The 27715-nt window shown below is 53.3% G+C and overlaps 7 protein-coding genes across 7 annotated transcripts; 3 read left to right on the forward strand and 4 right to left on the reverse strand.

The window, feature by feature from the left end:
* Positions 1-2227: 2227 nt before the first annotated feature.
* On the forward strand, positions 2228-2829 carry BDP55DRAFT_626835 (uncharacterized protein; the record flags this gene model as incomplete). The annotated part of the gene is made up of 3 exons (XM_060571676.1): positions 2228-2420; positions 2441-2492; positions 2577-2829. The coding sequence occupies 3 exons, from the start codon at positions 2228-2230 to the stop codon at positions 2827-2829; spliced, it is 498 nt and encodes a 165-aa protein (XP_060434840.1).
* Positions 2830-15519: 12690 nt separating this feature from the next.
* BDP55DRAFT_646081 (uncharacterized protein) lies at positions 15520-16103 on the forward strand. The gene has a single exon (XM_060573683.1). It carries the CDS (start codon positions 15733-15735, stop codon positions 16063-16065), a length of 333 nt encoding a protein of 110 aa, XP_060434841.1. The 5' UTR covers positions 15520-15732; the 3' UTR covers positions 16066-16103.
* A 156-nt stretch (positions 16104-16259) lies between these two features.
* Positions 16260-16977, reverse strand: BDP55DRAFT_646082 (uncharacterized protein). Its single transcript, XM_060573684.1, has one exon. The coding sequence runs from the start codon at positions 16829-16831 to the stop codon at positions 16658-16660; it is 174 nt and encodes a 57-aa protein (XP_060434842.1). The 5' UTR covers positions 16832-16977; the 3' UTR covers positions 16260-16657.
* A 259-nt stretch (positions 16978-17236) lies between these two features.
* On the reverse strand, positions 17237-20427 carry BDP55DRAFT_646084 (ubiquitin interaction domain-containing protein). The gene is made up of 10 exons (XM_060573685.1): positions 19508-20427; positions 19336-19445; positions 19207-19279; positions 18985-19154; positions 18889-18926; positions 18732-18805; positions 18575-18635; positions 18303-18487; positions 18015-18205; positions 17237-17809 (listed from the first exon to the last, which is right to left on the reverse strand). The coding sequence occupies exons 1-10, from the start codon at positions 20279-20281 to the stop codon at positions 17416-17418; spliced, it is 2070 nt and encodes a 689-aa protein (XP_060434843.1). The 5' UTR covers positions 20282-20427; the 3' UTR covers positions 17237-17415.
* A 2744-nt stretch (positions 20428-23171) lies between these two features.
* On the reverse strand, positions 23172-24302 carry BDP55DRAFT_541929 (uncharacterized protein; the record flags this gene model as incomplete). The annotated part of the gene is made up of 1 exon (XM_060568264.1): positions 23172-24302. One exon carries the CDS (start codon positions 24300-24302, stop codon positions 23172-23174), a length of 1131 nt encoding a protein of 376 aa, XP_060434844.1.
* A 2120-nt stretch (positions 24303-26422) lies between these two features.
* On the forward strand, positions 26423-26942 carry BDP55DRAFT_626838 (RING-box protein; the record flags this gene model as incomplete). Its single annotated transcript, XM_060571677.1, has 4 exons — positions 26423-26533; positions 26584-26662; positions 26725-26795; positions 26844-26942. The coding sequence occupies 4 exons, from the start codon at positions 26423-26425 to the stop codon at positions 26940-26942; spliced, it is 360 nt and encodes a 119-aa protein (XP_060434845.1).
* A 230-nt stretch (positions 26943-27172) lies between these two features.
* BDP55DRAFT_690135 (microsomal signal peptidase 12 kDa subunit) lies at positions 27173-27638 on the reverse strand (the record flags this gene model as incomplete). Its single annotated transcript, XM_060576824.1, has 3 exons — positions 27173-27373; positions 27440-27499; positions 27588-27638. 3 exons carry the CDS (start codon positions 27636-27638, stop codon positions 27173-27175), a joined length of 312 nt encoding a protein of 103 aa, XP_060434846.1.
* Between the last annotated feature and the right edge of the window lie 77 nt (positions 27639-27715).

Consider the following 27715-nt stretch of genomic DNA (forward strand, 5'->3'; position numbering starts at 1 on the left):
GAAAGCGAGAGGGGAAGATGAAGAAAAAGGAGGGAAACAGGGAATGCGTAAGAACCACTGGACAATACGTACGTAAGATGAGGCATCATCAACCATCGAGACGAACTTCTCTAGACGAGGCGAGCAGCATCGAAAACGCTTTAGCTCAATACAGCCTAGGTGTTCTTGCATAGTAGCAGTACACAGTGGATGGGTGTGAAGAGTGATTCCGATTGCGAGGATGCATTTCATCTATAGAACCATTCCACGTTGTCCCAACGCTACCTTGACTTGGGGAGGAGCATCGAGGCCACAAGGGGTAAGGCCACAAGGGGTACGTATGTATCCGTACGTGCGCGCGTACGGGTGCCATCTTGGTCTTTCGTAATCGAGGACTGCCCTCGCCAACCACATCTATATCGGCAGACGGGTTCTTCTACCCCAATTCCGAAGCGCGCCAGGGACAAAGCCGAAAGACAACGCCGGGCGATGCAGAGTCAGCTCCCATCTAGAGAATCCCTCATGTCCTGGTTTCGTCCCGCAGTCTCTGGTGTTTGTCCCGACTGCGCCGGACTGAGACAGGACGGGGCTAGGCCAATGGATACCCCCAGCTTCAGTCCATACTCCATCCGGTGCTTGGGTAGTGTGCGGATGGTTCATCGTGTCCTCAAGGTACTGCTATGTAAGGTACTCTGTGAACTTGTTGTCGTAACTCATTAATTACACGTCGGATGCTAGTAGAAGAAGCATGATGTGGTGGTGTGCGGTAGGTACGTTCAAGGATTGACTCAAGTACCCTCTCAGTCTCTGGAGAGCCGAGCTTCCTCGCCGTCGTTGACCAATGCACCTTTCCCCCTTTGCCAATGACCGTCTGTGCCTGCTGCTCGTGGAATAGGATTGTTTTTGACGGTGCAAATTTGCCTACCGTCCTGTTACTTCTTTGGTCCCTTGCCCGGCCTTGCCCTCCCTCGCCCGCTTCCCGCGTGGCATGCTAAATTGACTGCGGCTTTGCCTTTGGTCGATGTCACTCTATTAGATTGTTATCAAGAAAACTCTACCCACGACCAAGTGGCTGGTGTAAGCTCGAATGCCTGCTGCTTCCCACCCAGCGCGGCTCTAAAGTCGCGCCTTGTGCTTAATTAGAAATGGAACAAAACCCGCTTAATTCCTCAACCGCACAGCGCATAAGAGCATCTGGCAACAGAAATGTGTTTGGGATCTCTAGTTGATGCCGATAGTAGCACATGTGTCGCTGTTGAATCTCGTCGGCACGGTGCCGGAACCATTAGGGCACATATCCTAGCGCTTACGCCGTTGAGAGACAGACAGCCGATACGTACTCTAGAGCCAGGAAGAGGCACTCGTTTTCGCGTGGTACGTCTTAGGTAAGACAGACAGGCACACATGGGATGTGAGTACTCCGTACTCCGTTTGCCGATGCTGGTGGCTCGTTTTCGCAGGGCCAAACGCCTGTGGCTTTGCGTCAGGGAAATAGGTAGTAATTGAGCAATGCGTACCAATAGAGACTAGACAGGCCTGCCGTGCCTGAGGGGACCGTGGCTTGCTGCGTCGGCTTCGCTGATTTGGCTGAGCTAGAACTCCGCGCGGGTATTGATTCGTGCCTGACCAGGGCCCGGGCTTCAAACCCTACACGATAGGTGGCTAGGATCGGTGGAAGGGTTGTGAAATGGCGTGGAGAGGTGACGAAGATCCATTTGACGTCTCGGCACCCCAAAGCCTGCAGAGTTAATGATAGAACCAGTATTGGTAATGTACTACTATCGAAGCTCTCCATCCCTAGCTGAAGCTCATGTTTGCACTGACGTGTACGAGTACAACTTTGCCAAGACACTCAGATTTTGGCGGTGGGTTGAGTCTCGCTATACTTGGTAAGGGTATATATGATAAAGGTTTGAGTATTGAGGAGACGAGACGACGACAGGCTCAAATGCCATACGCTTGAGTGGAGCATGGGATCACCACTTGGAGTCGGCCGAGTGCTTCGTTGTCGGAGTATCCGCATACAGTAAGGTACGGATGAGACGACACCACACAGCACCACCTAATGTATTTCCAGATTCGAGACAGGCTCATCGCGACAATGGTTGCATAGTTACCATGTGAAAGAGTGCGAATGGCTGATCATCGGTACGGATGAAGCAACTAGGAGTAGCAAGGAAGATAAAAGGAGACGAGACATACAGATACAGGGTTCTAGTATGGACAGACTGGTCGCGGCAACTTCGCAATGAAGTGCGATCCGAGCAACGAACGGCGGGTCCGCGGGTTTGCGAACCCGGCCAACAGCCTCAGTCGAAAAGTTAACTGGGGACCAACGTCCGAAAAGAAAGAGGCCGAAATTTCATTGACGGGAGAGAACAAGTGCTCATGTCAAGGTTCCCTAGGCCAGGTACAAGCCCGCGGTAGAATTGCGTCTACGGGTACGGATACACTTGTATAGTAGCTACTTTTAGGGAGGAGTTCGCGGATAAGGGGAAGGGACGGTCAGTAAGGTAAGAAAAAGCAAATAACGATAGGGAAGAGAGGAAAAAGCAGAGGAGAAAAGACTAATGCCATCAAGCTTGTCACCTCAGCAGGGAGCAGGGTGGACAGGATCTTCCATTTCGTATGCAGATGCAAGCCGAGCCAGTAAGTTGCGAGCTGCAGAACAAGGGACCACAGGCCACCCCTGCTCCTCAGCATCCAACGCCAGGAACCCAGGCGGGGTGGGAGGCTCAGGTCCCCGAGAAATTGAAGAATGATCAACACAAGGGTGGTAATAGGGTGGGTGGTCGATGGAAGGCTGTGCGACGTGCAGTACAAAGAATGGATGGCTGGATGGTGACGTGAGGTGGGTGGTGGCGGTGGTGGGGTTGTAGTTGAAGGAGCGAAAAGGGTGAAGCGGGAGCAGAAGGGGAATGGGGCGTGGATCACATGGCCGTGGGGTGTCTGCCAAGCCAGGAAAAGCACGAGCCGTTGACGCACGTGACCTGCTGTTCGCAGACTGTACCCACTTGGGCACCATTCTGACTTTGGCTGAGAATATCCAGCCAGTGCTCCTTGGTACTCACCGTCCTGAGCCTTTCTTACCTCATCCAGTGGACCTTAGGTAAGGTACTTCGGAATGGAACAATGCAACCGCCCGTCGTTTTCTCTTATGCATCTTACCACGCTCGTGCCGGCAGGTGGGCCTCACTCTGAGATGCCCAAGTGCCTGCCTCAAGGGCGTAGTTAGTTAGCGAACCTTCCTGCCACTTTCTCTGTCCCTGAGGCTATCTGACTAGTGGTCTATCAGTCTGGCATACGTCGTCAACACTATGTGCGGATATCCGTACGAATTGTTCTTCTAAGAAACCAAGCCATGTCACTTGCTGGGAAGACCACAGCTGACACACGGCCTTGTCGAAATGGGACATTAGGGGGTGTGGGGTCAAGACCAGGGGAGCTCACACCACCCACCGGCAGTGTAGTGTACGGAGTATCGTCATTCTCCATTTTGAGGGTCTGCCTACTTTCCGAAACCGATGGCTACAACGACAGTTTTGACTACAACCTATAACGTCGTCGTATCAGTTAAGGAACGGTGTGCCGAACTGACCGAACGGCCGGGAGTAGATCAAATATTGGTCGCCGGGCATTCTGCAACGCCTAACTTACACAATTGGACACTTGTCCCTTCCGCCATCGAGACTTCATCCTTAGACAGCAAGCACTGGTTCCTCACTTGACACCTGTGTGGATGAAGCTGGGCAACTCTATTCCAACAGAACCTAGATATCCGTACGGATACATACCCAAGGCAAGCTAAACCGTCTCATCGTACCTTGAGATGGTGTGGTGCAAGTGCCCACCCGACATCCGAGAGCTATTTCTCGCTTGGCCAACTGCTCTGAATTTAGCTCCAAGAAACACCCAGCATATTCCTCGACAATGCTAACCTTCTTGGCTTAGTAGGGCGAGCCAATTCCAGTCATAATGAAGAAGGGTCAACAGGAGGAATGCAGCAGCATAACTTCAACATGCCTGGATCCGCCTCATCGCCGTCGGCAGGTGTGCAATGCGCAAGGTAGACATCGTTGTGTGTGTCTAATTCGTTCAGAGGTACAACAGTACCTGTCTGCCGCAGCACACTGACTTTGCGCAATGGACTTTCATTTCTTTGCAATACCTACCTAGTGCCAGATCAGAACACGAGGCCGTCAAAGTCAATGGCTATCTGCATTCTGAAACTAGGCTCAGAAACGTGCACTTTGTCTTTCATGGCAAGCCGATGACAGGCTGTATATACATAGCTACGTACGTGTGTAGATTGACAAGTGCTGCACGATCGCTTGGTCTCGGACTCAGAGGTGAGCTACAGTTACCTTCAAATCAACCATGCCTGCCTCTGTGCCTGGCAAGAGTTCGGCCCGGTTGGGTCTGTAGCAGGCTATACCACGCAGAAGTCAATTCGACTGTTGGTAGTGAACGAGGCCATGCGTCCAAACACGCACGTTGGTCTGCAGCACGACAACTTGCCGCGAGTCTGGCCGGAAATTTACTTACGTGTCAAAAAATACCAAGACTCATCCAATTGCATCAGTCAAAGCTACACGGTCAGTTGGCAGAAAACGTTACCACAGTAGAGCAAACAGCCGGGGCCGGGAAAACTCTCCAGCTATGATCCACGGCATTTGTGACTATCACACTCACACGCCGGCGTCGTCGAATCGTTGCCAAGATTTCATAGCAAGCTCTTGCGCCGCAGCTGGTGTTCTCGGGACCCCGGACCCAGAGTGATCAGTACGGAGTACAATGTTCTGATTATCTTGGGATTAAGCAGGGAGCTATGTCGCGTCACCGACCAGGAAGGGGATCATGGAGAACGGCAATATCCGTTTGATTCCATCGAGACATGCTCCCGGCGTTGCTACGACTGCTAGGGATGCCAGCTTAAGCTAACGTCGGCGGCATGGCAAGTGAGGGTGCCATACAAGCGACTGTGCGCCCTAGCTACCGCAGCATCATCCGGCATCTACTGTGTAGGGTGCTGGTTTACGCCCGCGTGGTTTTGACGAAGGGAAGGTCGAAGCCAACGCGCCAAGGAAACCGAAGTGCATGTGGCAGTGATGGTGGAAGCGTGTGCCTGCGCTTTGTGTACATGATGGGGGGAGTGCGCGTACGGGCTGCCGTACCGCGAGATGATCAAGCCAGATCTGATTTCCCTCCAGTGTGCATGGGCGTGGTGTATGCCTACTCCATATCTGTACCACGCCCGGCTAGTTGGGCCAAGGTATCCGTAGAGAGATGACAATACTGGTGGATGGCTAGCTGTCGTGAACATGGATGGATCGAGGCAGAAACGAACTCCAGTCTCCATCCAGCTTGCCGCAAAGGTAGGGGTGTGGTTGAGCGACGGCTATGCAATATCCACGCCAAGGCACCCCCGACCCCAATCAATCTTTGTGCGCAGATTTGCGGCATCCCAAGGCGGCGCGTTTCAAGGTTCACCCATACATCTGGGCAGTTCCATTTGCGCAACGGCAGGCTCTTCATCCAGGGTCCTGGAGCAGATTACATTGGGCATCCGGGTATTTGCTGGGTTGTTTTATTGGACCCAGGAGCTACGTCCGATGAATCGATGTGTGGTGGATAGGTTCTGGTGGTGGTGGTGCACCGCTGAAGACTACGGGCGCGCGATGCCTGGCGTTGAAGGCAAATGGCTCATGCTCAATACACCCAGTGACGTGACTTCGGATACTAGAGATTGAGGGCCGTGCGGGTGAATCGGCGTTTGTCGGCAAGAAACCGGCGCTGGACTTTATTTTCAGATGCCGCCGCCTAGGAGGGTTGAGATTTCGGGACGGAGGGCGTTCTTGGCTTGTTGATGCCTTGATGCCTTGATGCCTTGGTGCCTTGATTCATGCCCTCAGTCACCCACGAGTGGTGCCTGAGATATTTGTGGCCTGGCCGCTCGGATGTCAATCCTCAGGCAGCATAGATGCGGTGCACATTGTACCCAAATTGAGGTGACCTACGGATACCAGTCCGTAGTCGACATTCGTAGACAGCAGGTACGGATGCTACCTCATTGTGAATGGGAGGTAATACCAGAGGGATACGGATATACTAATTCGCACAGGTGCAAAGTACGTACACGCCTCGTCTGGTTTGAGGCATGCTAGAACCTGGGAGAAGCTCGAGGCATCAACGTTGCATCTTGGTTTGCATCGCAGCAATTCAATATCACTTGCAGTTGCGTTGCAATCCTGCAGTCTGCATCGGTTTGGCTCTCCTCTCTCTCAACGCCAACAGATAGCCGTGCCTGTTATTGACAGGTGGGCGTTTTGCTTGGGCCCGACGCATGCTTGGATCTGAAACTTGACACCAACAGCAAACCACTCTTCCCCTCTTTTCTTTGCATCTTGGGCTTCATCTCACAGCAATTATCCTGGACTGCCTGCCTGCATCGGCCACCAATCTCGCAACTCGGCTGTGCGGGGCCCGGAGCCGGCCCCGACACATCCTCCAGTTGTTTCTGCGGCCGGACGGGGAATACTGGGGTTGCAATTGGAAGGGTGTTCCTTACCACGCCGGTACGGTTACCTGCCAGCACCATCCATTCATCTCGCAACCCACCCACCTAACCTTCAACCTTCGATCATCTCTCGCATCTCATCTCATCCTGCATCAGAACTGGCCACACGCACTGCTCGTGCTGTCTGAAAGTCTGAAAGCTCAAAGCTCTGAAAACTCTCCATTGAGGCACGATGAACACTCCCGCATTGGCAGCCCGAAATCGACGCGTTTCTTTGTGTTCCATCCTTGACCTACGCTCCTCACCTGATAGAGCTCGAGCCGGAGCCGAGCCGGAGCTCTGGCAATACAAGTTCCGACCAACCAACAACTGGACTCTTCAACAGGATACCCGTACCCTACTATTCTGCCATGCTCCCAGGATGTGTCCTCAACAATGGATCTGTCCCAACTCCCAGTCCCATGTCAAAAAGGGCAAATTTAGAAGCCAAAGTAAGGACCTTGCGAGGAGAGCGGGAGCGGGAGTACTCCATAGAGATGTCTAGCCCTGCTAATTAGCCCGTACCCCTTCCCCAGGGAACTTGGAAGGCCATGACCACGGCTGACTCTCTTATCCCGGCTCACTGTCTCTCTCCCTGAAGCCTGGAGTTCTAGACATCGCTCCCTGGGCCTGAGTCCCGACTCCATACCAATACTCCCTCACAGTCGCCAAGGGGGGCAGCGACTGCGAGCCTGGGCTCCCGTTCAACAGCCAAGGAAGAGCCTGAGACGAGACCTACCAACCCTCCCACACCTACCTTGCCTGACCCCACCAACGGCCTTCACGTTTACTGTTCACACGGACCAATATAGTAATCAAAGCCCGATGTCCGCGGGCAATAATAGTGACTCGGCCGGCCGGACTTTGAGCAAGGACTCATGATATGCAAAGACTGGACCACCACTGGCCATCGGCCGTCGGCGATATCATCCTAACTTGAACTGACCAATCAGTCGCATAAGCGACGAGGAAGCAAACAAGGCCGCCAATCGCCTCGGTTCCCGACCTACCGGAAGCGTGCCTATGATGCCGACCGGCACTCTATCCTGCAAATTCAATTCTGTCACTCACTGATGACGGCACCGGCTCTTGAGTCTTGGGGATAGAGCTCCACGCCTGTCTCAATGTCGATGAATGTGCTGGGGTCGATGCTCATCTCCAGACTCCATCTGGGACTCCGTACACGGAACCAATGACCACAATACCTACTCCAACTCAAACCCCATGGTCGGTCCTACCTTGATCAAGAATCTGGAGGCTAATGAGCAGCATCCTCAGTTGCGACTACGGTATGTGTGCACTACCCCAATTTGGCCAATTCAGTCTCACTCCGGGCAGGCCTCACTTGCGCCCGCCGCCAAGCAAACGAGGCTGGGGTTCTTAGCTCAGCCCCGGACAGACGATGATGATAAGTACGGATGTAAACAGCTTCCGCTTAGTCAACAGACAAGAAACCATTCACAACCGACACTGACGGTGGCCTGTGTCCGCAGCGGAATCCCTACGCCCCACGAGTCTTATTCTTGATCCTTGGACATGTCATTTCCTCTTTGCTCTACTCTCATTCTTCGCCCTTGGATTACCATATTGGTATCCTTGAGCGGGCGCGACGCATATGACACTGGAGTTGACTAGTGTCTGGGGTGTGGTTTGTCTACCCGCCTTGTGTACGAGTGGCCTGATTCTGTATCGTTATTTTACAAAATCTCGCGTCTAGTGGTGTCATAGCCTGATGAGCCCGGAAAGGGCCTGAGCACGATTGTGGTTACTCGACCGCTCGCTCGCCTTGTCGTCTGTCTTTGGTCCGCCTCACGTGGTACGGCCCTTTTGAACAGATGGAACACCAAAGCGAATGCCCACAGTACCCAGATCCTAGGCATGGATGATGATGGGGGGTTGATTACTCCGTACAGATGCACTAGACGGGCGAGACAGCAGGCCTGAGGCGGACGCGGGGCTCCCGCACTCCGCGGGCCTCCGCGAAGGGTCGCAACGCCAGTGATTCGGCGATACTATTTTGTCGTGTCCGAGCAGCCGTTTGCTCGACCCTAGACTCGTTCACCCAACCGCCCTAGCTAAGCGGATGCTCAACTGTCTCATCCCATATCAACATCAAGAGACCATGACAAGAAAGGCGTCATGGTCTTCTCACCCTCGCCTTTATCCCCTCTTTTTCGGAAGAGACCAGGGGTTCTTACAGATGAGGGGGCCGAGGGTTGAGGTTCGAGGACCGGGGTTTGAGGCCAAATGGGGCCGAAAGGCTGTCGAAAGTCGAGAGAGTCGAGAGAGTCAAGACGACATGGCCGACATAGACAGATGGGGAGATGGAACAGAGACGGCGGGGAGAGAAGCCAGAGAATGAACGGGGTGACCGTTCAGCTTTCCCTGTTACACTACGGATACCATCGAGCGCATGGCCATACCCTTTCAGAGTCCGATACACCCATAAGTGATCAACAAGAGACGGACGGAAAAAGCACGAGAGCGAAGATACCCCATGCTCCCCTCTCGTCCCATCCCATTGGGCCACCCATGCTCACTTCATCGGCCTCACATTCGTCTTGGCCATCTCTCATGCGCCCGCCCGCTCGCTGAGCTCCCCGCTCCCCGTTAGCAAGCTCCCCGCCGACATGCGCCTTGAAGCCTCGTCGAATGCTTCACGTCCCCGACCCCGCCCATGGCGCCTTGCCGCTCTGTGTCGCACTTGTTCCCCGAGAACGCTTGGCCTAGTCCTGTCGCGATGCTAGGTAATGTCGACGTTTCTGATGAGTCCCGCCAGGCAGGCGGGGCACCTAGCCAACCTGATCACGACTTCGCGGAGGCACGTCCGCAACACCCAAGAACTCCATCACCTACTTCGTACGGATACTTTGTACACAATACTATCCGTACATGACTCCATCTCAAGTCCTTAACGCCTATCCTTGGACCCCCTCACATGATGGCCCTATCCCGGTACGCTAAAGTAGTGCAGCAGCTCCAGTCCTTGCTGATTCTGCCCATATTGAGCTAGACTCGAGTCGATCAAGCTACCTCCGACTCGCAACTTGGAGATGCTGTACGGAGTACCTAATGTGTATTCATTGATGGCTCAGATCCAAGCCTTGAAAGACATGGTGTACATGTCCAATGTCGCGCATCTGTTGCCATTGGCCCGAGGAGATGTCGAAGACCTGAGCTAAAACAAAACCAAACAAAAATGGAATGACGTCCAGAACCGAACCGGCCGAAATGCCAGTGCGGCTGCAGACCTTGGGTCTGCATAGGGGATGTTTGACGTGTCGTGGTTTCGCAGTTCGCTGTAGACTGACATGACGACGGCGTGGGGCCAGCCAATTACTCCATCTAGACCCGATGCATTGTTGTCGTGTTAAGCCTTCCAAGGTCGCACCTGACCTGCTCCACGGGAGGAGTCTTAACTGCTGTGCCACGTTGAGCTGCAGCTCGAGCACGGTACGGATACCTACCCGCAGCTGGGAGAATCTGGAGGCTCGGGACTTTGTGGGAGACACAGAAGATGGTTTCAACCAGATTCGGCGCGCAGCCTTGACCCCATTGGACTCCCGTTGAGTGGAGGTCCCAAGATAATACATTGGGTTACCGTCTTGCTGGTCTTATCTTACCCGAGTTTGGCTGTCCCAAAGAACTGGGCAAGGCACTATCACTGTGAACGAGTACTGTGATGCATTCACCTATACATACACTGCGTTTCTACATCCCGGAGAGGGCAACTGGGTGTCCGAATGTCTGGCTCAGCTTACCGGTAACTTCTGGCCCCTTGTCTTACCCACAATGGCCCGGCATCTCACCAACCTCTCTGACTGGGATCCCGTATGAGCCAATGACGGCCCCTCCTAACTCTCCGTACGACAGATGAGAGTATGTCATCGGCCTGTCTTTCTCTATTGTCAGCAGAGGGGCTCTGTTTAGACCCGACCATGGTGTAAGCGTGTCCCGAGGGGCTGTCACCGTCAACCACCCGGGCCACAGGGGGAAATGCGAACGTGTGACCGGAGCGTTCGCCGTGCCGCACACGACCCATGAGAAGGCCCCGACCGGCTTCGATCATCTTCACGTCGGCGGTGATGAACCTCACTTCAATCCACCTCACGATGCGTGTATGTCTCTCATCTTTTCTCGTCTCTTGCACACGGCTCATCTCACCGATATTCCCACAGCCTCAGAGGCGGTCAGTCGGTCTATCTGCCCTTCTCCGCTTGGCTTATTTGCTGCCCTTTCCTCTTTTCACCCCAGTCATGTCGGTATCCGGTTTCCCTGCCCATCACGACCCATCTCGGTTTCTCTTTCACACTCCCTGTCTCCGATTTGCATCGTGACCCCTCACCTCTCCCGCTTTTTGCTATATCAGTCAGTCTCGACTCTCGAGGGCATCTGAGCTCAGCCGAGGCCAAGACAAGGTCATGTCAGATCAGCCAGGGGTGGGACTGAGTAACCGGGGGGGTAAAGCTCTTGGCATTTATTCAAACATGAGTCCCAGAGATGGGGATACCCCCGTCTCTCATCATATATAGCCGTAGTCAAGTGACTTGGGTCCCAAAGGGCCCCCGCAGACAGCCTGGTCTGCCATTCGCACCACCGCCATATTGATCCCTTGATCCCAGCTCCCGCCCGCAACGTCGCCAGCAGCCAGGCGAGCAAGCAACAGCCGCCGCGGCCGCCGCGCCTTGTAAGTTGTAACAACCTTGGTATGGGCCCTGCACATGGCCTTCACCGCAAACTGACGGCGGCGGGCGGCAGCAACGGGTGCGGACAAGACCCAAGCCATCTTAAACTTGCCGCCGTGCCGCGATTATCTTGGCGTGGAACATGGGGGAGGGGTCTTGTCAAATTTGTCACCCTTAGAAACTAAGGGACCGTCACTAATAACACCATGGAATCATGGAACAAGTCTAGGTACGGATAGACAGAGAGAAAAGCAGTCTAGACTAGCGTAAAGGAGCAACAAGGTGTTGAACCCTCGTCGCACATCGTCTGCCGGTCTGGCGACGTCTTCTGTCTAGCGGTGGCCGTCGAGTCTCGCCTTTGGCATCCATCACCAAGCTTGGCATCAAACAGCTTGGCGTAGACTTGGCTGGTCACGAACACAACCTCCCCCTCCCCTCTCCTCCTAGTATTACCTCTCTCGTCATCATCAAACCCCGCCCCGCCCTTTGGCATTGTGACAGTATCAGGTCGAGTGCCTCGCTTGCCGGTCTTCCCACGTCCCTTGCCCGTCTCTGCCTCCGCCTCCACCTTCCGGACGGACTGTTACGTCTGCCCGCCGGGCTTCCGGAAGGCCGGTGCCGGCACAGCCGCCGGCGCCGAATGACCACCACCTTCCTTCAGTCACCACCCCTCCCCGGCCCTTTGTATCCTCCCAAGCCATCTTCCCCTCGCTTCCGAGCCATGGTCTATCACTTCTTTTTCTTGGCTCGCCATCAAGGTGATCCTACGTGATGCCGTGTGATGCGAGACGTAGCCGCTCGGGCGTGGCGGAGCGAGGGTACACTAGAAGTTGAGTACGGGTACGGATACTCGCGATAGCGAGGCGCATGATGATGAGCAAGTTTTTGCCAAGACCCAAGCCTTTCTCTGCCAACTTGCCAAGTCCTCCTCCTCCTCCTCCTCCTCCTCATCAGCCAAAGTCCCAAGCCCTCTCTCTCTCTCCTCAAGAATTGATCATCTCGTTTGCCGTGTGTACGTACGCGTGCCACGAAAAAAAAATCATCATGCCAAGATATATCTTGGCGCGCCTCTTATTTGAGAAGCGCCCCCCTAGAAGCCGCTAGGCCTGTGGAAATGATACGACAATGCTTATGCGGCTACTAGCCAGGAGCGCGAATAAGCCACCGCTTCGTCTGTCCGTCGTCATCGGGATGGCTAAGGCCCGCGGCCCAATGGACTTTCTCTACGCTTCCCTATCCGTCGCCACCCTAACTCCCCGCCATGATCCATATCGCCTAGTCTGCGGCAGTGTTGCATGAGCTTCGGGACCCCTCCCGCCAGCCTGACGTTACGGTAGGTACATGAACCTACGCCACACAAAATGTGGGTGGTGTCTTCCACCAAAAGCCAAGACAACCGCGATATCGACTCGCCAGTTGCTGTGTGTGTCCATAGCTCCGACTTCTTCTTGGCACACGAGAAGCTAGGGCTTGGCTTTTTGGCGCCTCGCCTTGCCCACATTCTCTCTTAGCACGCGGCGGGCTAAGCCGCAACGAGATCTAGCAGAGGAACGCGAGCGAAAAGACGCCCTGTGAATAAGACAGGGCAGTATTTGGCGAAGTTGGTCAATTTTGGGCCCTTGGCCCCTAGCATCGACGGGCCAAGGGTTTTGCAGCAGGCTCATGCTTGAACTCCCAGCTAGCAAGATTAGGCGATGCGGATGCAGTTCGATCTACTTTGCCATCTGCATACTGGTTGATCACTCATCGACGTGCCTAGCTACCCGTCTAGATAATAGGTGAAAAAGGACTATGACGGACAATAAGTAACTCCCACAATTCCGACCTCGTTCACAGCTGACCGACCCCCCCTCCCCCCTGGAACGCCCCCGCTGGCACCCCCCTTGCCCTGGTTCAGACCTCAACCATTCCCCTGGGCCCGAAGCCGCCGCGGCTTACACCAAGAGCAGCGGCCAGGCTGGTAAGAACCAATGTCAATCCCCGGTGCAGCTCTCTGGGCCCCTAGAAGATTCGGAAGTGGCGCGCCATTTGGCTGCGTGGAGGCGGGAAGACTGGAAGCTTAACAACATGGCGGCGAAGCAGCTGCCGAGACATGGGCCAAGGAGGTTTATCACGTACTCAAAAGTGACAAAAGTACTCTGTACTCCGTACCTCTTTTTTGTCATACGAAGAGAATACGGATACTTGATACTTCATCGTTCCATGTCCCCGCCGTGCCGCCCCTGTCCCTGTACGCCCGTTGAGTGAGATGTTTCCCCATGGTCTTTGCCGGGGCCGCTGTAGCACAGAAATTGCCGTGTAGTAGTTGGCGGGGTGCAGGTAATTAGATCAACGACAAAAGTGCCCGTCTCCGCCTCTTTGTCTGGTGCCAGGACTGAGGCCTGCCTTGCGGGCTTGCCCTACTCCCAAAAAGTGTCCAGTATCCAGAGTCCAAGGGATCCGTAGATCAGATCAGAGAAATTCCCATGCTCTTCCTACCCGCGGCAAAATAGACTAAAATGTCTATTTTTTGCACCTATTCCAATTTGCGACTTGCCTGCAACTTGCTTGGTTTCCAACCCCCCCTCCCCTCCTTATGGTATAGCGCCATTCAATTTCTTCACAGCAGAGTTGAAACGTTTGGTCCCCGGTGCCCTAGACCCTGTCCGATGAACTGGTTTTGATCTCATCTCTGCCATCATCGCCTCCTCCTCTTAGTCCTTGACTCTCGAGTCTAGACACTATTAGCCTGTAGGAATCCGTCCAAATACCTACCTCTCTTGCTAGTAGTCAGACTATTTGTCTCCATACTTTGCTTCCCTTGGCTAAATCTCGTTGGTTAACGTAATGTCTGTCCGGGCAGACAGGCAAAGTCCCCTGGGCCCCTAGAAAGAAACTCGGCTCATCCGGTATGAGTGGGTTGAGTAGCGGCGCCATGTCACATTATTCAATTTTCAGGAAGCCCTTGGCCGGCTAGCGAGCAATCGGGTAGCGTGAGGTGGTGGCACTGATGTGACTCCGTCACGTATGTTGTCCCACTGCAACTAGATGACACTTCTTAGCATACATAACCGCGCGCCGGATAGCATTGATGGTTAAGGAAACTAAAAGGGACGACACTTGTGACTTCAGACACATCAGACCGGCCAAAACCACACCAAATGGCAAAGACCAGCAGCAAGGGGATTGCATAGTGCCGGTGCGTGCGGCCGTGACAAGTCCGCATCCCGGCGCCGGAACCCCTTCTCCCTCCTCCCTTCTCCTCCATCTCGGCCGCTCATCTGCTTGCAGTTGCACATCCCTCCACTTCCCCTTCCCTCCTATTCCTGGTGACTGTACTCTGTTTACAGTGGCACTGGTAAGAGGCTGGGATTCTAGGAGGCAACTCAACCCAACTCTACCCACCATCTTTTCTTTCAGCATCTGTATCCGTACCCAACCGAGTTATCCCATCTCTGAACCAATCAAGCCCATGTCGTGGTTCCGGCAGAAAAGTTGATCGCTGCTCCACCATCTCCCCGAGCAGAAATATCCGCCAAAACGTTTGGACGGGGACTCCATACCATAGCCTCAAGCTAAGAAAAGGGAACGAGTCCAAAGGCGGCAACGATCTGGTGCTTCACACGCAGAGCGATGTCAGCGACACATGTAGCTCACGAGGCTTGTGGACGACATGATCAAAAGAGTGGGAAAGCAGGTTGTGGAACAATATGTGGAACAAAAAGAAAATGATGGAACAGAGATTAGGTAGGCCATGTTGTGTCAGTGAGTGTGAGCCTGTCAGTGGTCACTGCCAATGAGGACCCTCCATGCATATTGACCCTTTCCTCTTCTCTCCCTCCCTCTCTGGGCTCTAGGGATGGCAGAAGAAAGTAATAAGAAGAAACATGTTAGCTAGTCTTCCTAGACTGTCTGACGAGGGGTAGATATAGGGTGGGTAGGGGAGTAGATGGCGGAAATGGAGTTGTCCTCCACATTGCCAACCAGTGAGAAAAGAGAAAGAGAGAGATGCCCTGTACAGATACGCTTCCATATGATGCACAGAGACTAATAATCCATTCCTCTCTATCCATAGGCCAGTAGTCAGTACTTACTGTGTATTTATCCGCACACTAGTGAGGTAGGTAGGTAGGTATTCGTACCGAGAGAGAGAAAGAGAGAAAAACAGAGAGAGAAGGGGGGGGAGTGTGTCCGATGAAGGAAATATTTACCTACACCCACACGACACCCACGCATATCCCAGGTCCCGCCCACGCACCACTTTGCTCCCCACGCAGCACGCCAACCCCCAACCATTCACACCACAATCCGAAAAAGAAAAGGGAAACCAGTGTTTGGCACCAGAAAGAGCTGCGATCTCACAATCCGGAGTTCGCACTAGCGGCCCAACTTGACAAGGACCCCGACTGTGCCAAGCTTCCAAAGCGGGCTTGTACATTGAAGTATATCCGCACTACACCGCATCCAAACGCCCCATTTCACCTTCACCTTGGATTCTGGAGTCTTGGGACCTGGATTGGGGACTTGGGGACCATGGGACTTGGACTCGTTGCTATGCATGTCTCAACCGCATTGGGGGGAATGATGGTGAGACCTCATCTTGCTTGTGTACCGACCGGCATTGCAATACCGCGCGCGTGCCACGCTTGGATTAGAGTCTTGGCAGTAAATTTTTATCAACTTCAACACCAACTTCGCCTCCATCTTCGCCTTCATCTCGACCTGCCAAGCCAGCAGACCAGACCATCACGGCACGCAAACCTCGTTGCCAAGACATCGGTTCTCCCAATGCTGTCCTGCTGGACAACAACAATGTTGGAGGGGTCGGGAAACAAATTTCTAGATGACACGAAACGTACGGAGTAGACAAGACAAAAATAAATAACCAAAACCACCAAAACCACCAATCACCAGCTGCATTCCGAATAACTTCCCGTGCTATCTACGGATAATGAGAATAGCCGCATGGACTAGTATCCATATGCTTCGGTGCGGCTACTGGTACGGACGGTAAATCCAACTCCATCCCCTCCCGTCCTCATTCATTCGCCGCCCACTTCACGCATCACGAACCATCAAACACCGCCGGCCATTGGGAGCCGCTCTCTCTCTCTCTCTTTCTCTTTCGCTTTCTTCGCCATCCATCCTCATATCATTTTCTCTTGACCCCGTTCCATTTACCAATGCCCATCAAGGCCAAGCATCACCCAATCGCCGACGAACATTACCTCCGCTACAACCAGTATCCCGTAATTGTACGGAGTACGCATGTCTGCAACACACCTCACCGTTGCGTTCGATAGATTCACCCCTGATCAACCGGCCACTTTCCCATCGATCCCGCCCCTTACACACATCGACTTAATACTTATTGTTTCCATAGACTAGCCCCTGACTGACAGCGAGCCCCCTCCCCTCCTGGGGCCTCTGGACATCTCCATCATCGATTTGTATTTAATTATATTGCTGAACTGCAACGTCGACAAGGTCTGCCTTTCCATACCCAGCCCACCGGGTTTGTCCGGCATGTGGGCCAACCTGTCCTTCGGTATCGTGGAATACTCCAATGTGCGTCTAGCAGTCCGTCAACTGCGCGTCGTGCAGCAGTCCCTTCGCCGCATTCGGATTCCATCCTCACTCACATGGACACTAACGTAAGTATCCGTAGCATCTCGTCCTCCTCGCTCACTATCTGCAACCCGACAACGGCCGCCACTAGGCGCCATGAGGGGGGAAAGCACGAAGACGTTCCCGCAACTTCTTGATCATGAACCCCATGCCATCCAATTGCAGGAGTGCGTGGGGACGCAAGCACTTGGAATTGGTACCTATCCATTCGCTTCCTAAGAGTAGACTAGCCCACTACTCCATACACACAGTTGCAGAACGCTAGACAGAAGAAGCTGGCTGCTGGCTTGCAAGCTAGGTACGGCAGGATTGGTACCGCCATCGGAGGGCTAATTAGCCCGGCCGACCCGGGGCTTGCTCCAGGTTGAGACGACGCCATGCCATCCGTGAAGATCCACGTCCGTGCTTTGCAGTCTGCACACGCTTAGCTCCATGCTGTCTCTCTCTCTCTTTCTCTCTCTCACTCCCTCTCACCCTCGCTCTCCATGCTACATGCTCACTGGTGCTGCTGCTGCTGCTGCTGCTCTTACTTAGCTGCCACTGGTCATTGTCTCAGCTGAATCACACACCCACCCCTGCTTGCTCACTTCAGTCGGCCTTCATAAAAAACCATGGCCGGCTGGCTGCCGATTCATCTGACGTGTAGCGCCTCGCCGGCACCCTCATTGGAATGGGCATCGTCGCTCCAAACACTCCATCGAGGCCCACCGATCCGTCCTGATCGAGCTGCTGATGCCGCCGCTTCCCCATGCTTTCTGCCGCTGCCGCCGTCGTTCCCTCCTTGCCCTTCACTGTCTCCTCGCTCTCGGCATGCCCCTCGAGCGTCCAAGTCTGCGCCTTTGTCCGCGGACGCGACTGTCCCTGTGCGCCTTGGTCCGCAGTCCCTGCCGAGCTGCTCTTAACCGCGACTAACACACCGCACTCCCAGTTGCGACAAGAGAGCTTGGCCGTTCCCGACTCCCGGTCCTTCACTAATCGACCCCTAGAAGTTCAATCTAGGTCAGCCCTATGATCGACCCACGTCGTTTCTTCACGCTGCCCTCAGACAGTAGGCTTTGCCCCTTCTGTGCTATTGTCCCTCACCAAGACGAGACAGTACACTAGACTGCCCCTTCACTCTTCGTCACACAGCCCTTACCGCTAAGGCTAGCGTGCAGGCCAATCGCGAGGGTTCCTGTTTGACTTACCATGCGCTCTCCGACAAGTTTGCACTCCCCACGTATGCCCAGACTGCGCCGTCGTGCGCCCGCTCACGGACGAATATGGCTTTGCTATGTAGCAACAGGCCACTTCTGACGCTCTGGCAATCTCGCATTAATTCTCGCGGAAACGTTGAAGAATTCCACCATTTTTCTTGTACGCAAATGGTGCCTGCAGACTAAATCACGTTAAATGAGCATACGGGGAAAATACATGGGGACTTGGGCAGCAGGATCGACCGGTAACACGGCGATCCCGGCCGGCACACAACTTACAGATCTACCGCCCCGGCTACTAGAAACGGTCTTTTCGGTAGGAAAATAGATGCGGAAATGATGCTGCAATTGGAGCGGCTCCTTGTCGATGTCGACCGGTCTGGAAGCAACCAAGCCTGTTTTTGCAGCCTTGTTCTTGGTCGCTTTGGACTGCCTGGCTTCGTATTCTTTCATGCCTGAGTCGCCTGCAAGGAGTGCCAGCGCTTGGGCGTTAGCATGCTGATCTTTTCACCCTGTCAAACCTCAGCGGAGTTGATTGCAACCACACGCACCTTGACAGGCATAGTATATCGTCGTTAAGAACCCATGGTTCAGCGATCCCAGTGAAGATGCCTGGGATGACAAATTGGTTAGCAACACCCCTAGTCACCGCTCGCCAAGAGCTGGGCAACTTGCTCGGCCAAAAGACCGCGCAGACCACCTACGTACAACATAGTCAATGTCAACGGCATTATCGGTTGCCAAACCCAAGCTTCGGACACTGTTCCCTAAGCCGCAGTAGCCTAATTGAAAGTCTAAGTCAGCACAATTTTGACTCGCCACGAACATGAAGTCATCGCGTCCCGAGCGGAACGGGTAGACTGGCCTGTGTGTTGCCAAGCTTCCTTGGTGTGGCTGCCAGAGCTATGGGTCGATGTCAGCCGTCAGTCAGGATGTCATATAGTTGGTTGTTGCTACTGACATGGTGTGAATGAAACTGTAACGGCTTGTCTCGGAGAAGTCGTAATTGTCCAGACTCTTTACTAGTTTCTCGTCGAGGCCAAGCGCTCTCAGGAAACGTCGGAGCTCGGTGCCAAATGGTGTCTCGAAAGGTGGACCATTGAGCCGGGGCAAGTCGATCAGGAAAACCATCTGGGAGAAGTCAGCCAGACCATCGAGAATAACTGAAGTTGGGAGCTCAGACGTTTTCCAGCCCGCCCGTCTCTCCCCAATCATATGGTACCAGGTTGCCGGAAGGAATTACAACACGGAGATAGCTGCAAATCGATGTTAGGTAGCTGCTGATAGCTCAAACAATGAAGAATCAACTTACCCTTCATACTTCAATATCTGCAACTTGGAATGCATGTGTCCGCCATGCATTGGTGGGAAGCAAAATTTGATGAGACTGCCGGCCGGAATATTGGAACGGATACTGGCTTTCTAGCGTAGTGAAGCACAAACTCAGCGCTCTACCCACCATATGAAATATCATTCGAACATACCTCGGCATCGTTGTTCGCATAGGCGACTAGAAGCATCTTGGTATCTCGGGCATTGACCTTCGAGAGAAGCCATTCCTCGTCCCATTGGAAGGATGAGAGCACGGCCAGCTGCAGTTTGTCCTTCTGGAGGACTTCCTCGATCTTGATGTCTTCCCCGTTTCTGGGACTCCCGTAGGCCCAAGTACGCTTGAAAGCTCCTTTCGAAAATGGCAATTCCGAAGCATTTGCGGCTGGTGTTGCTGATGTTGCTGATATTGCCTTGAACGTCGTAGCAACAGCAACCTTGTGGCTCTCGGAGGCTTCAGGGCGTTGCATCTTTGATCTCTGTGACGGCTGGATATCGATACCAGCCTCCGTCGCTGGACGCTTCTTGAGTCTTGCTATGCGTTCTTCTTCCATCTTCTTCCGGTCGAGAGCCAACAGCCCCAGAGAGCCTGTGTTAGTGACCGACAATGTCGGGGCCTGTGTTGCAGGTGACGCAGTCTTGGCTCTATCGTCATTGTCAATTTCATCTTGCTGTAAGGAAAGCGCAATGGCTAACGCAAGATCTGGATCGTCGTCTGCGCTTGGCGACTGAGATCGCGCCCAGTCATTGTGTGAGCTCATGTTCGCTCCCAAGGCCGTTTGCGGCCGCTCGCTGCAGGTCTTGGCTTGAAATAATGGCTTGAATTCCGACCGAAGTCTGACGGTTTTCCTGGCCTTGAGTTCTCGCGGTAAATTGAAGGCAGTGAAGCGTCGGCAACAGGACCACCTTGTGGTGATGATGGTGAACATCTGTCGACGTCAATTACACGACCGACGTGTAACTAAGACCCATCTTTTGGGACGTTGGCTCGCGAAGTCACGTGCTTTCGTGTGTGCACATTCCTTTTGACGCACATTCCTGTATATGCATATCAGTGAGATAGTCACCTCGGTTGACCGCTTTCATTATAGATTTCATAACGATGTCGAAATCCAGTCTAATTGTCGCACTCAATGCTGGGCCATCACATGTTGACCCATGGTGTCCGTCGTCAAGGCCGATATAAGCCCTTAATTGTATGCAGTTTTCCTATTGTCTAATTATCGGGGGCTGCCTGTGACAGTAACGGAGGCATCTTATCCAACGTAGATATCAGACTTAAACATCACCTCGTTCGGACGACTCGTGCCTCTTTCTCGACATAAATATGTAGCCGCTGGCTAGGTCTCGTGTAAAGGCATGTAGATTTATGAGATGGCCAAACGCATTTGCTTTTCTATCGATCGCAGATTCAGCGGCATCTTACCTGGCATTTGTTATATTTCCTGGCCCTGCAACACTCATTTGGTTGATCAGGAACCTCCTCTGCGTACTGCGGTAACTTCCGATAATCGCAATGCGTTTCGACATGTGTTAGAATATTACTCAGTAGGAGTGTATGTGCCTATGCAATACTATATATAACCTTCAATGTTCCTCTCTCTTGAGGTGCCACTTGAGCATGGCAGCAAGAATGCCCTATGGTAGACAGCCTTAGGGCAGGCCATACTTGGACCTGCAGCCAAGTATCAGACTTGTATTGAGTGCTTCGCCCGAAAAGGACTTCAACCTTCATAGATGCTAAACAAGAGCGACAAAAGCCCCGAGTTGAAGACACGGTTCCGTATCGTATGATTTGGTGATACTTTCATGCGGGGGTTGAGGTAGAGAGTCACCTGGCATGTGGTTGAGTGCTTCTTGAAGTTCTGAATCTTATGGATCCTCGACTCGACAATTCATTTACTCAGCGACGCTGAAGTCTCTAGCCTCTAACGAAGCACATAACAAGCGCGTAGAAAACACCAGTCCATAGATCTAGTCTCTCAATGGGTTACATTAGTAAAGTGGATGAAGAAAATTCTCGATCCAGCCCCTGATTAAATCGAAACCCAACCCAAGGCTCTTGCGGGAAGAAGGAATCTTCTCTCACCATGTCATTTCCTTCAGAAACTGGCCAGGCTAGACATAACCACTTCAAAGCAAATGTCTTGGTATTTCAGCGCGGGCTGATGGAGCATCGATCTTCACATATTCACTGCTGACCATGCCGTCACTAATGGCAGCCGTGGAGACGATTTCTAGGCTCTGAAAGACTCTTGGTTATTCTTGCTCCGTGATGCAGGACGTTCATTTTAGAGACGAGATCAAAGTTCTTTCAGTCGTCTTCAAAGGAAAATATGACAAGGCCAGGGTACAAGTGCTTGTTGACAATATCCAGCGGCTGTCCAGTGAGAGCGGGATTCAAATAGAGAGGTCGCCATTGAGCAATCAGTCTACATCGGCGAAACCAAATCGTCGAAAGGGGGCAGGAGATGGTCCTCGGGCCATCTGTCATGTTGGACCTGAATGGAATCCTCACAAGAGACATCTCCTGCAAGGCATTCTAATCTTTCTGAAGCCCATAAACAGACGAAAGCTACTGGAGTAAAGCCTTTATATACTTGACAGTCTACGATGAACCTCCACCACTGGAGGAGGGAAGAGGAGGGCGCTTTCCTACAATATGTAGTTGATCAACGCCCCCCGAAGAAAGACGACCCGAGCCATGGATGACCAAGGAAGACACCGATGACGGATGCTCCGTCAGAGGTCGGTGTTGTGAGCCGGGCCCTTGACAGGAGCACGCCTACTCCCATGCTGCATTATGACAGGCATAGTATTGTCTCAACAAGAAGCCATGCACTTGATATATTGGACTCCGGTGTCTGATCAATTAAGAAGCACAAACAAATATGAATATCAGTGCATTGAACAGGATATCTACAGTGGCAGCGGCGACGACCTCACCCTTAGTGGCCGTGAAACCCCTCTCGTTGTTTATCTGAGCCTCTGGGAGTAAGCCCTTGAAGAGCTTCACGTCTATCTCCCAAAATCTGAATTGGTTCAAGGACGATTTTCACCATAACATGAACTTACTCCCAGAGTTGGCGGAGCGCAGAAACTTCATCTTAAGAAAGGGCCCGAAATGTCATGTATCGAAGAGGGTAGCTGGAGAACATTGCATCACGGTTGTTGGTCAGCAAATTCACAATACTAGACTCTAATACCCGGGTTTTACTTGTACAGACAAAGAGATGTTCACGAGCTATGATCGTAATCTTCCCACGCAGCCTAGCCATGGTGCTTCATCAAGATCAAAGGATAGAAACATCACTGATATATTGACTCTGCAGAGAGCCATTCCCCCAAGCATCTAACGCCACCCTTTCTTGCTAACCGTCCAAGTGCCCCAAGGATAAAAAATATCAGACCAAAGCTGAACCATGGACACTACTAGATGTACATCTGATAGTCTTCAGACTGACTGGAGACAAACAAAATCGGACATGATAGATGGAAACGGAATATGAATTGGTCCTAACTGAGGGTAAAACATCAACGTCGCTTTCGGGTATCAAGTAGAATCTCAGGTAGGCACGTAAAGCAACTGCGAGCTCCTGCCGCTTTCCCGCTTTCCCGCAACCCCAAGACACCCAGCAAGACAAAGTAACAAATCATATCAAATAGAAGCAGCGCAGACTCCCGTTTCCATGCCAGATGATCTCCAGTAACCCTGCGTCTTCCAAAGAGGAACAACGACACAAAGCCAGCCAGCCAAGTGACGCCCGAATTACCAAGTGTAATGAAGCTTGTTGTTTGCAATCGACAGCCAATGGCCGCCTAAGAGTACAGAGGACGATCCCCAGATTGTGTAGATGCCATAGGCGACTCGAGTTTCAGAATGCGGCGCAAGTTGTCCTCCATGGCGCGAAGGTCCGCAGATTGGTCGCCCTGAGGTGCGGGATTGTTTCCCATGAAGCCGTTATGGACGTATTGAGCCGGCGGAGCCGAAGCCGGTGGCTGAGCAGCCGAAGCCATGCCTTTGCCTCCGAAGAGATACTTCTTCAGAGCTTCAGAGCGGTCCTCAGCTGGCGAGATCTGCGAAGGTCTTGTACCATTTGGAGACTGGTTGGGAGCGCCGCGGGCAGCACGGATTCGCTCTTGGTACGGGGTGGAGAAGGCGGGACCAAGGGGCTTTCCCGAAAAGCCGTCGAGCTCCTGGGCCGAAATCCCACTAGATGATCTCTGGAGTGGCATACGGTGCCCAGGGTGAGTGTTGTAAGGTTTTGCAACGAAAGGAGCGTGGTTGGCCTCTCTGGGCGAAGGGGCAGCGGTTGACTCAGAACCGTCTGTCTGAACGGACGAGTTGAGTGAACTGGATCGTCGCGCCTGTTCCTTCTCAGCTCTGTCGGCCCTGAAAATGGCGTCAAGGGGCGACTCGCGAGCTCTAGGTGCGGTCGCAGGATGCTGAGGTGTCGGACGTTGGCGTTCGGTTGCCGGAGGTGACGGCTGCTGTTGAGCGTCCGGCCTGGGTCCTGGAGATTCGGGAATAGACCTGGAGTAGAAGCTGGGCATGGGTAAGGCTGACGGAGCAGGCGAAGCATGGAAAGTTGCGCCAGCGAAAGCGGCGGCTGCCGACTTGTTTACCGGGATGCTCTGAGGGGTCGAGCGGCGGTTTTGGCGGGTGACGTCGGGCGAAGCTACGGTATTGGGGTTCTTCGCTCGGGGTTTGTTGCGAGAGCGCTGTTTAGAGCCAGGCTGGTTGCCGTTGCCGGACTGCGGCTCAGGCGAGCCAGAGTATGACTTCTGGGGGGTATGAGGATGACCGGCTTGTTCGTAGGCCAGCGCTGAGACGTTGGCGACGTCGGTCTCGGATGCATACATCTTCTGTCCAGCAGCCTTGCCGCCACCGCCCCGACCCTGTCGGCGACGCGTGGGCGTTGGCTTTGCTTGATTTGTTGTTTCTTGCATTCTGAGTCGTAGGAGTGGCGTAATCAGATGTGTCGCAGCGACCGCGGGGTGGGGACCGGGGTAAGTCAAAGTCGACAAAGGGGAAGTATTCCTAGACAACGGTCGCTGAAGGTAAAGAATGCCTTGATTGAGAAGGTAAGGATATGATGGTGGCGAAAGGCAGGTATCTGGCGGTCACAAGGCTTCGATACGCTGGCTGAAGCAAGGTTAGAGATGCTGGGTTTTCGTTGTTCCGATGTAGTGTTTAGTGCTAAGTTCAAGCGCCAGGAGGATGATCTGTTTGAGGAAGCGGATTGGGAGAAAGTAAAAGCGAAGAGTAGAAGTCAGTGTCTGATGCAGGAAAAGCGCGTGTATATTCTCTGCTCATGTTGCCGTACAAATGAGTGACGGGCTGAAGAGTCGAGTAAGGTGACAATGGAAAGTGTCGGGGGAGGACCAAAGCCACAATATGCGGCGAAAGAGGGGAGAGGGGCTTAAGTAACCCCGGTGCTAGGAGATCTCGAGCTGGGTGGAGATGCCTGGTGTGCGTGTGCCTTGCCAAACCTGCCCAGATTGGGCTTGTTCGCTGAGGAACCTGAACCTCTCCTCGTGGGGGGACGGTACCTGGTCACACTGACAAGGCGCGTTGGGTACCTACGTACACAGTAGGTAGCGCATCTCAGTGGCAGGTATGTCATCCCGTCCCCTCAGTGTCACTGCCAATCCCATCCCATCCCATCCCATCATGGATCCCATCCAAGCAGGTACCTTTCCCATCCCCCCCTATCAAGTTGTCTCATAGGCACCTTACGCGTGGCTCAGTAACCTCCGATAAGGGAGAGGTGGATCTCCGTCTCGACCCCTTCACGTGCGCTTCCAGCCTTACTCCTGTCTTCAGCTCCGGACGGCTAACATTACCTCACCATCCTTGCTTTCCATCGCCAAAATTGGCAACAAGTTACTGGTGCGAGTCACGGCCCTAGGCTTTCGGAGGAAATGCGTCACTCCGACTCCTCAAGAGTCAAGGTTGGAAGCAGGGACAAAGTGCCTTGGACGACGGCCATGGTTTCGTTACCTTTACCAGTAGCCAGGTTTCAAGGCGTGCTTTCAATTTGTTGAAGGTCGGGCCAGTCAGGCCGCTCCTAAAAGTAGGTCCTGAGTGCGATTACCAAGTCAGACAAATGCTGGATCTAAGTCCCTTACTCCCGACATGTCAGATGGCGGAAGCCGTTGCAAGATATTCCACTGAGACTCCGCTGAGTGGGTGAGTACTAGTCTCCATAGTACAGGTATCTTGCCATGGAAAGTGTTTGTTAAATGTATCTCATGCCATCAGATTCTGTGGTGACTTGTCGGTCCTTTCGCAGCCCAGTGCGCATTTCCGTAACGTCAATGGAAGACTGCATTGACTGAGCACCGTAGCATAATGACATGCTTAGGTAATCTACTCGCTAAAGTCACCCATCTCTAGTGCCCCTCGGGTAATACTTGCCGCTCAGATGAGGTGGGCAGGCCTACAGAGCCACAGAGCGTATTACGGATACCCCTGCCTTACCTACAGCGGGAGACTCTTGAGTCCCGGTCCTGAGGGGCAAGCAGCGACCTCGTTTCCCGCACTGTACACCGTAAGGGAACCCGTAGGTCATTCTACGCCTCATGAACCCCGCCAAGGCAGGCGTGGAATGAGGCGCCTGCCTTACGGACCAGGGCCCGCTGGCAGCCTTTCTTGCCCGCCATTCGTATGCATCACCAAACCACGGAAGCCCGGCCAGCAAACGAGACACGACAAAGGCCGCAATAATCCCCCAGAGCTTGTTTCTCTCCCTGCAAACTTGAAGAGTCGCTTTGAGTCATCTCTGTAAGATAATTACCCGCAACCCGGAAGGCTCGACACGGGCTAGCCTGCCCGCCTGCAACCCTTTTGACCTCATTGATCGGACTTACCTTAGCTGACCACCTCTAAAGACATAGAAAAGGTACGCTTCTCACGCTTTATCCACAAGCCTTCCCCTGCCGAACCGCTGCTTCCCCCTCGATTTTCGACTTAACATCCTGATTCTGTCCGATATCGCTTGGTCGCGCAGTATTCAAACTCACCGCCTGGACAGTAGCCCGAACCGTACCCGATCCCACATACCACCATGGCCGATGTCGACATGACGGATGCGCCCGGTACTGCCGTTGCCAAGAAGGCCGCCGATGGCGAGAGCAGCAAGGCGGTCGACGCAAAGAAGCGCTTCGAAGTCAAGAAGGTGAGTAGATGGGAACCGATAGCTTGACGCAAGCTTACAAGTGCCTCTAGTGGAATGCCGTTGCATTGTGGGCATGGGACATCGTCGTCGACAACTGCGCCATTTGCAGAAACCACATCATGGATCTTTGTGAGTTGAATGCCGACGCGGTAACCCGCTGTTTCGCTCTTTCGCATGCTAACAATTCATAGGCATAGAATGCCAGGCAAACCAAGCGTCCGCTACTAGTGAAGAGTGCACTGTGGCCTGGGGTATCTGCAACGTATGTTCTCTTTATTGCCTCTGCCTACTCTTGCTAAACTACGCGCAGCATGCTTTCCATTTCCACTGTATCTCTCGTTGGCTCAAGGCTCGACAAGTCTGCCCGCTGGACAACCGCGACTGGGAATTCCAGAAGTACGGTCGTTGAGGTGGCGCAAGACAATGGTGCGAGGATCTCGGTAAATGGATACGCAGCATTGTGGTGTCATGGCTACGCAGAACAAGGACACAATTCGTGATACTCTCCTGACGAGCGAGGGCTGCGTCCAGCTCGCTGAAACAGCTAGCTAGAGAGGCCCTAAAGGGTGGGCACGGTTACAGACGCAGGAACCATACATCACAAATGACTTGATGAACAATTGACGTCTTCAGTACCGGCTATCCCGACTTCTCTATTGTAGCCACATTCCGTGCTCCGGACCCGGACGTGGATCCAGGTTGTAGCCACTTGACTGGATGTTGCTTGAAAAAGGGCCAAGGAGGCACGACGAGGAGGAATGTGAGAACGGTTCCGCCCAAACCAACGTAGACTGCGAGCTTGATGTCCTGGAGAATAAACCCGATGATGAAGGCAAGAACCTATAGGGAAGGGAAAGTCAGCACGGCGTGCCATCATGTCGAAGTCGAGCGTTTGTCGGAACTTACTCCAGATGCCGAGAGAAGTAGAGTCGCCAGGAGATCTGCCAGTTTCTGGCCCTCAAAGTCCTGTAGGGAACATATTGTTAGCCTCTGGAAGTGAAAGAGGCGTCAAAGACGACGCCGAGGGGAAGGTCGGTTTCCACCGGTGACGTACAATCTGGCCTTCCGCGATATCGCGAACCTGGTCGAGAATTTGATCGGCCATTGTAACTAGCACCGCGGAACTGTCCAAGGCTTATTTTTTTGGTTGTTGGCCGGGCCGGTTGGTGATGGAAGATGCGC

Source organism: Colletotrichum godetiae (genome assembly GCF_030913485.1).
Source record: "Colletotrichum godetiae strain CBS 193.32 chromosome Unknown BDP55scaffold_4, whole genome shotgun sequence".
In the NCBI taxonomy this organism is placed as follows: Eukaryota; Fungi; Ascomycota; class Sordariomycetes; order Glomerellales; family Glomerellaceae; genus Colletotrichum; species Colletotrichum godetiae.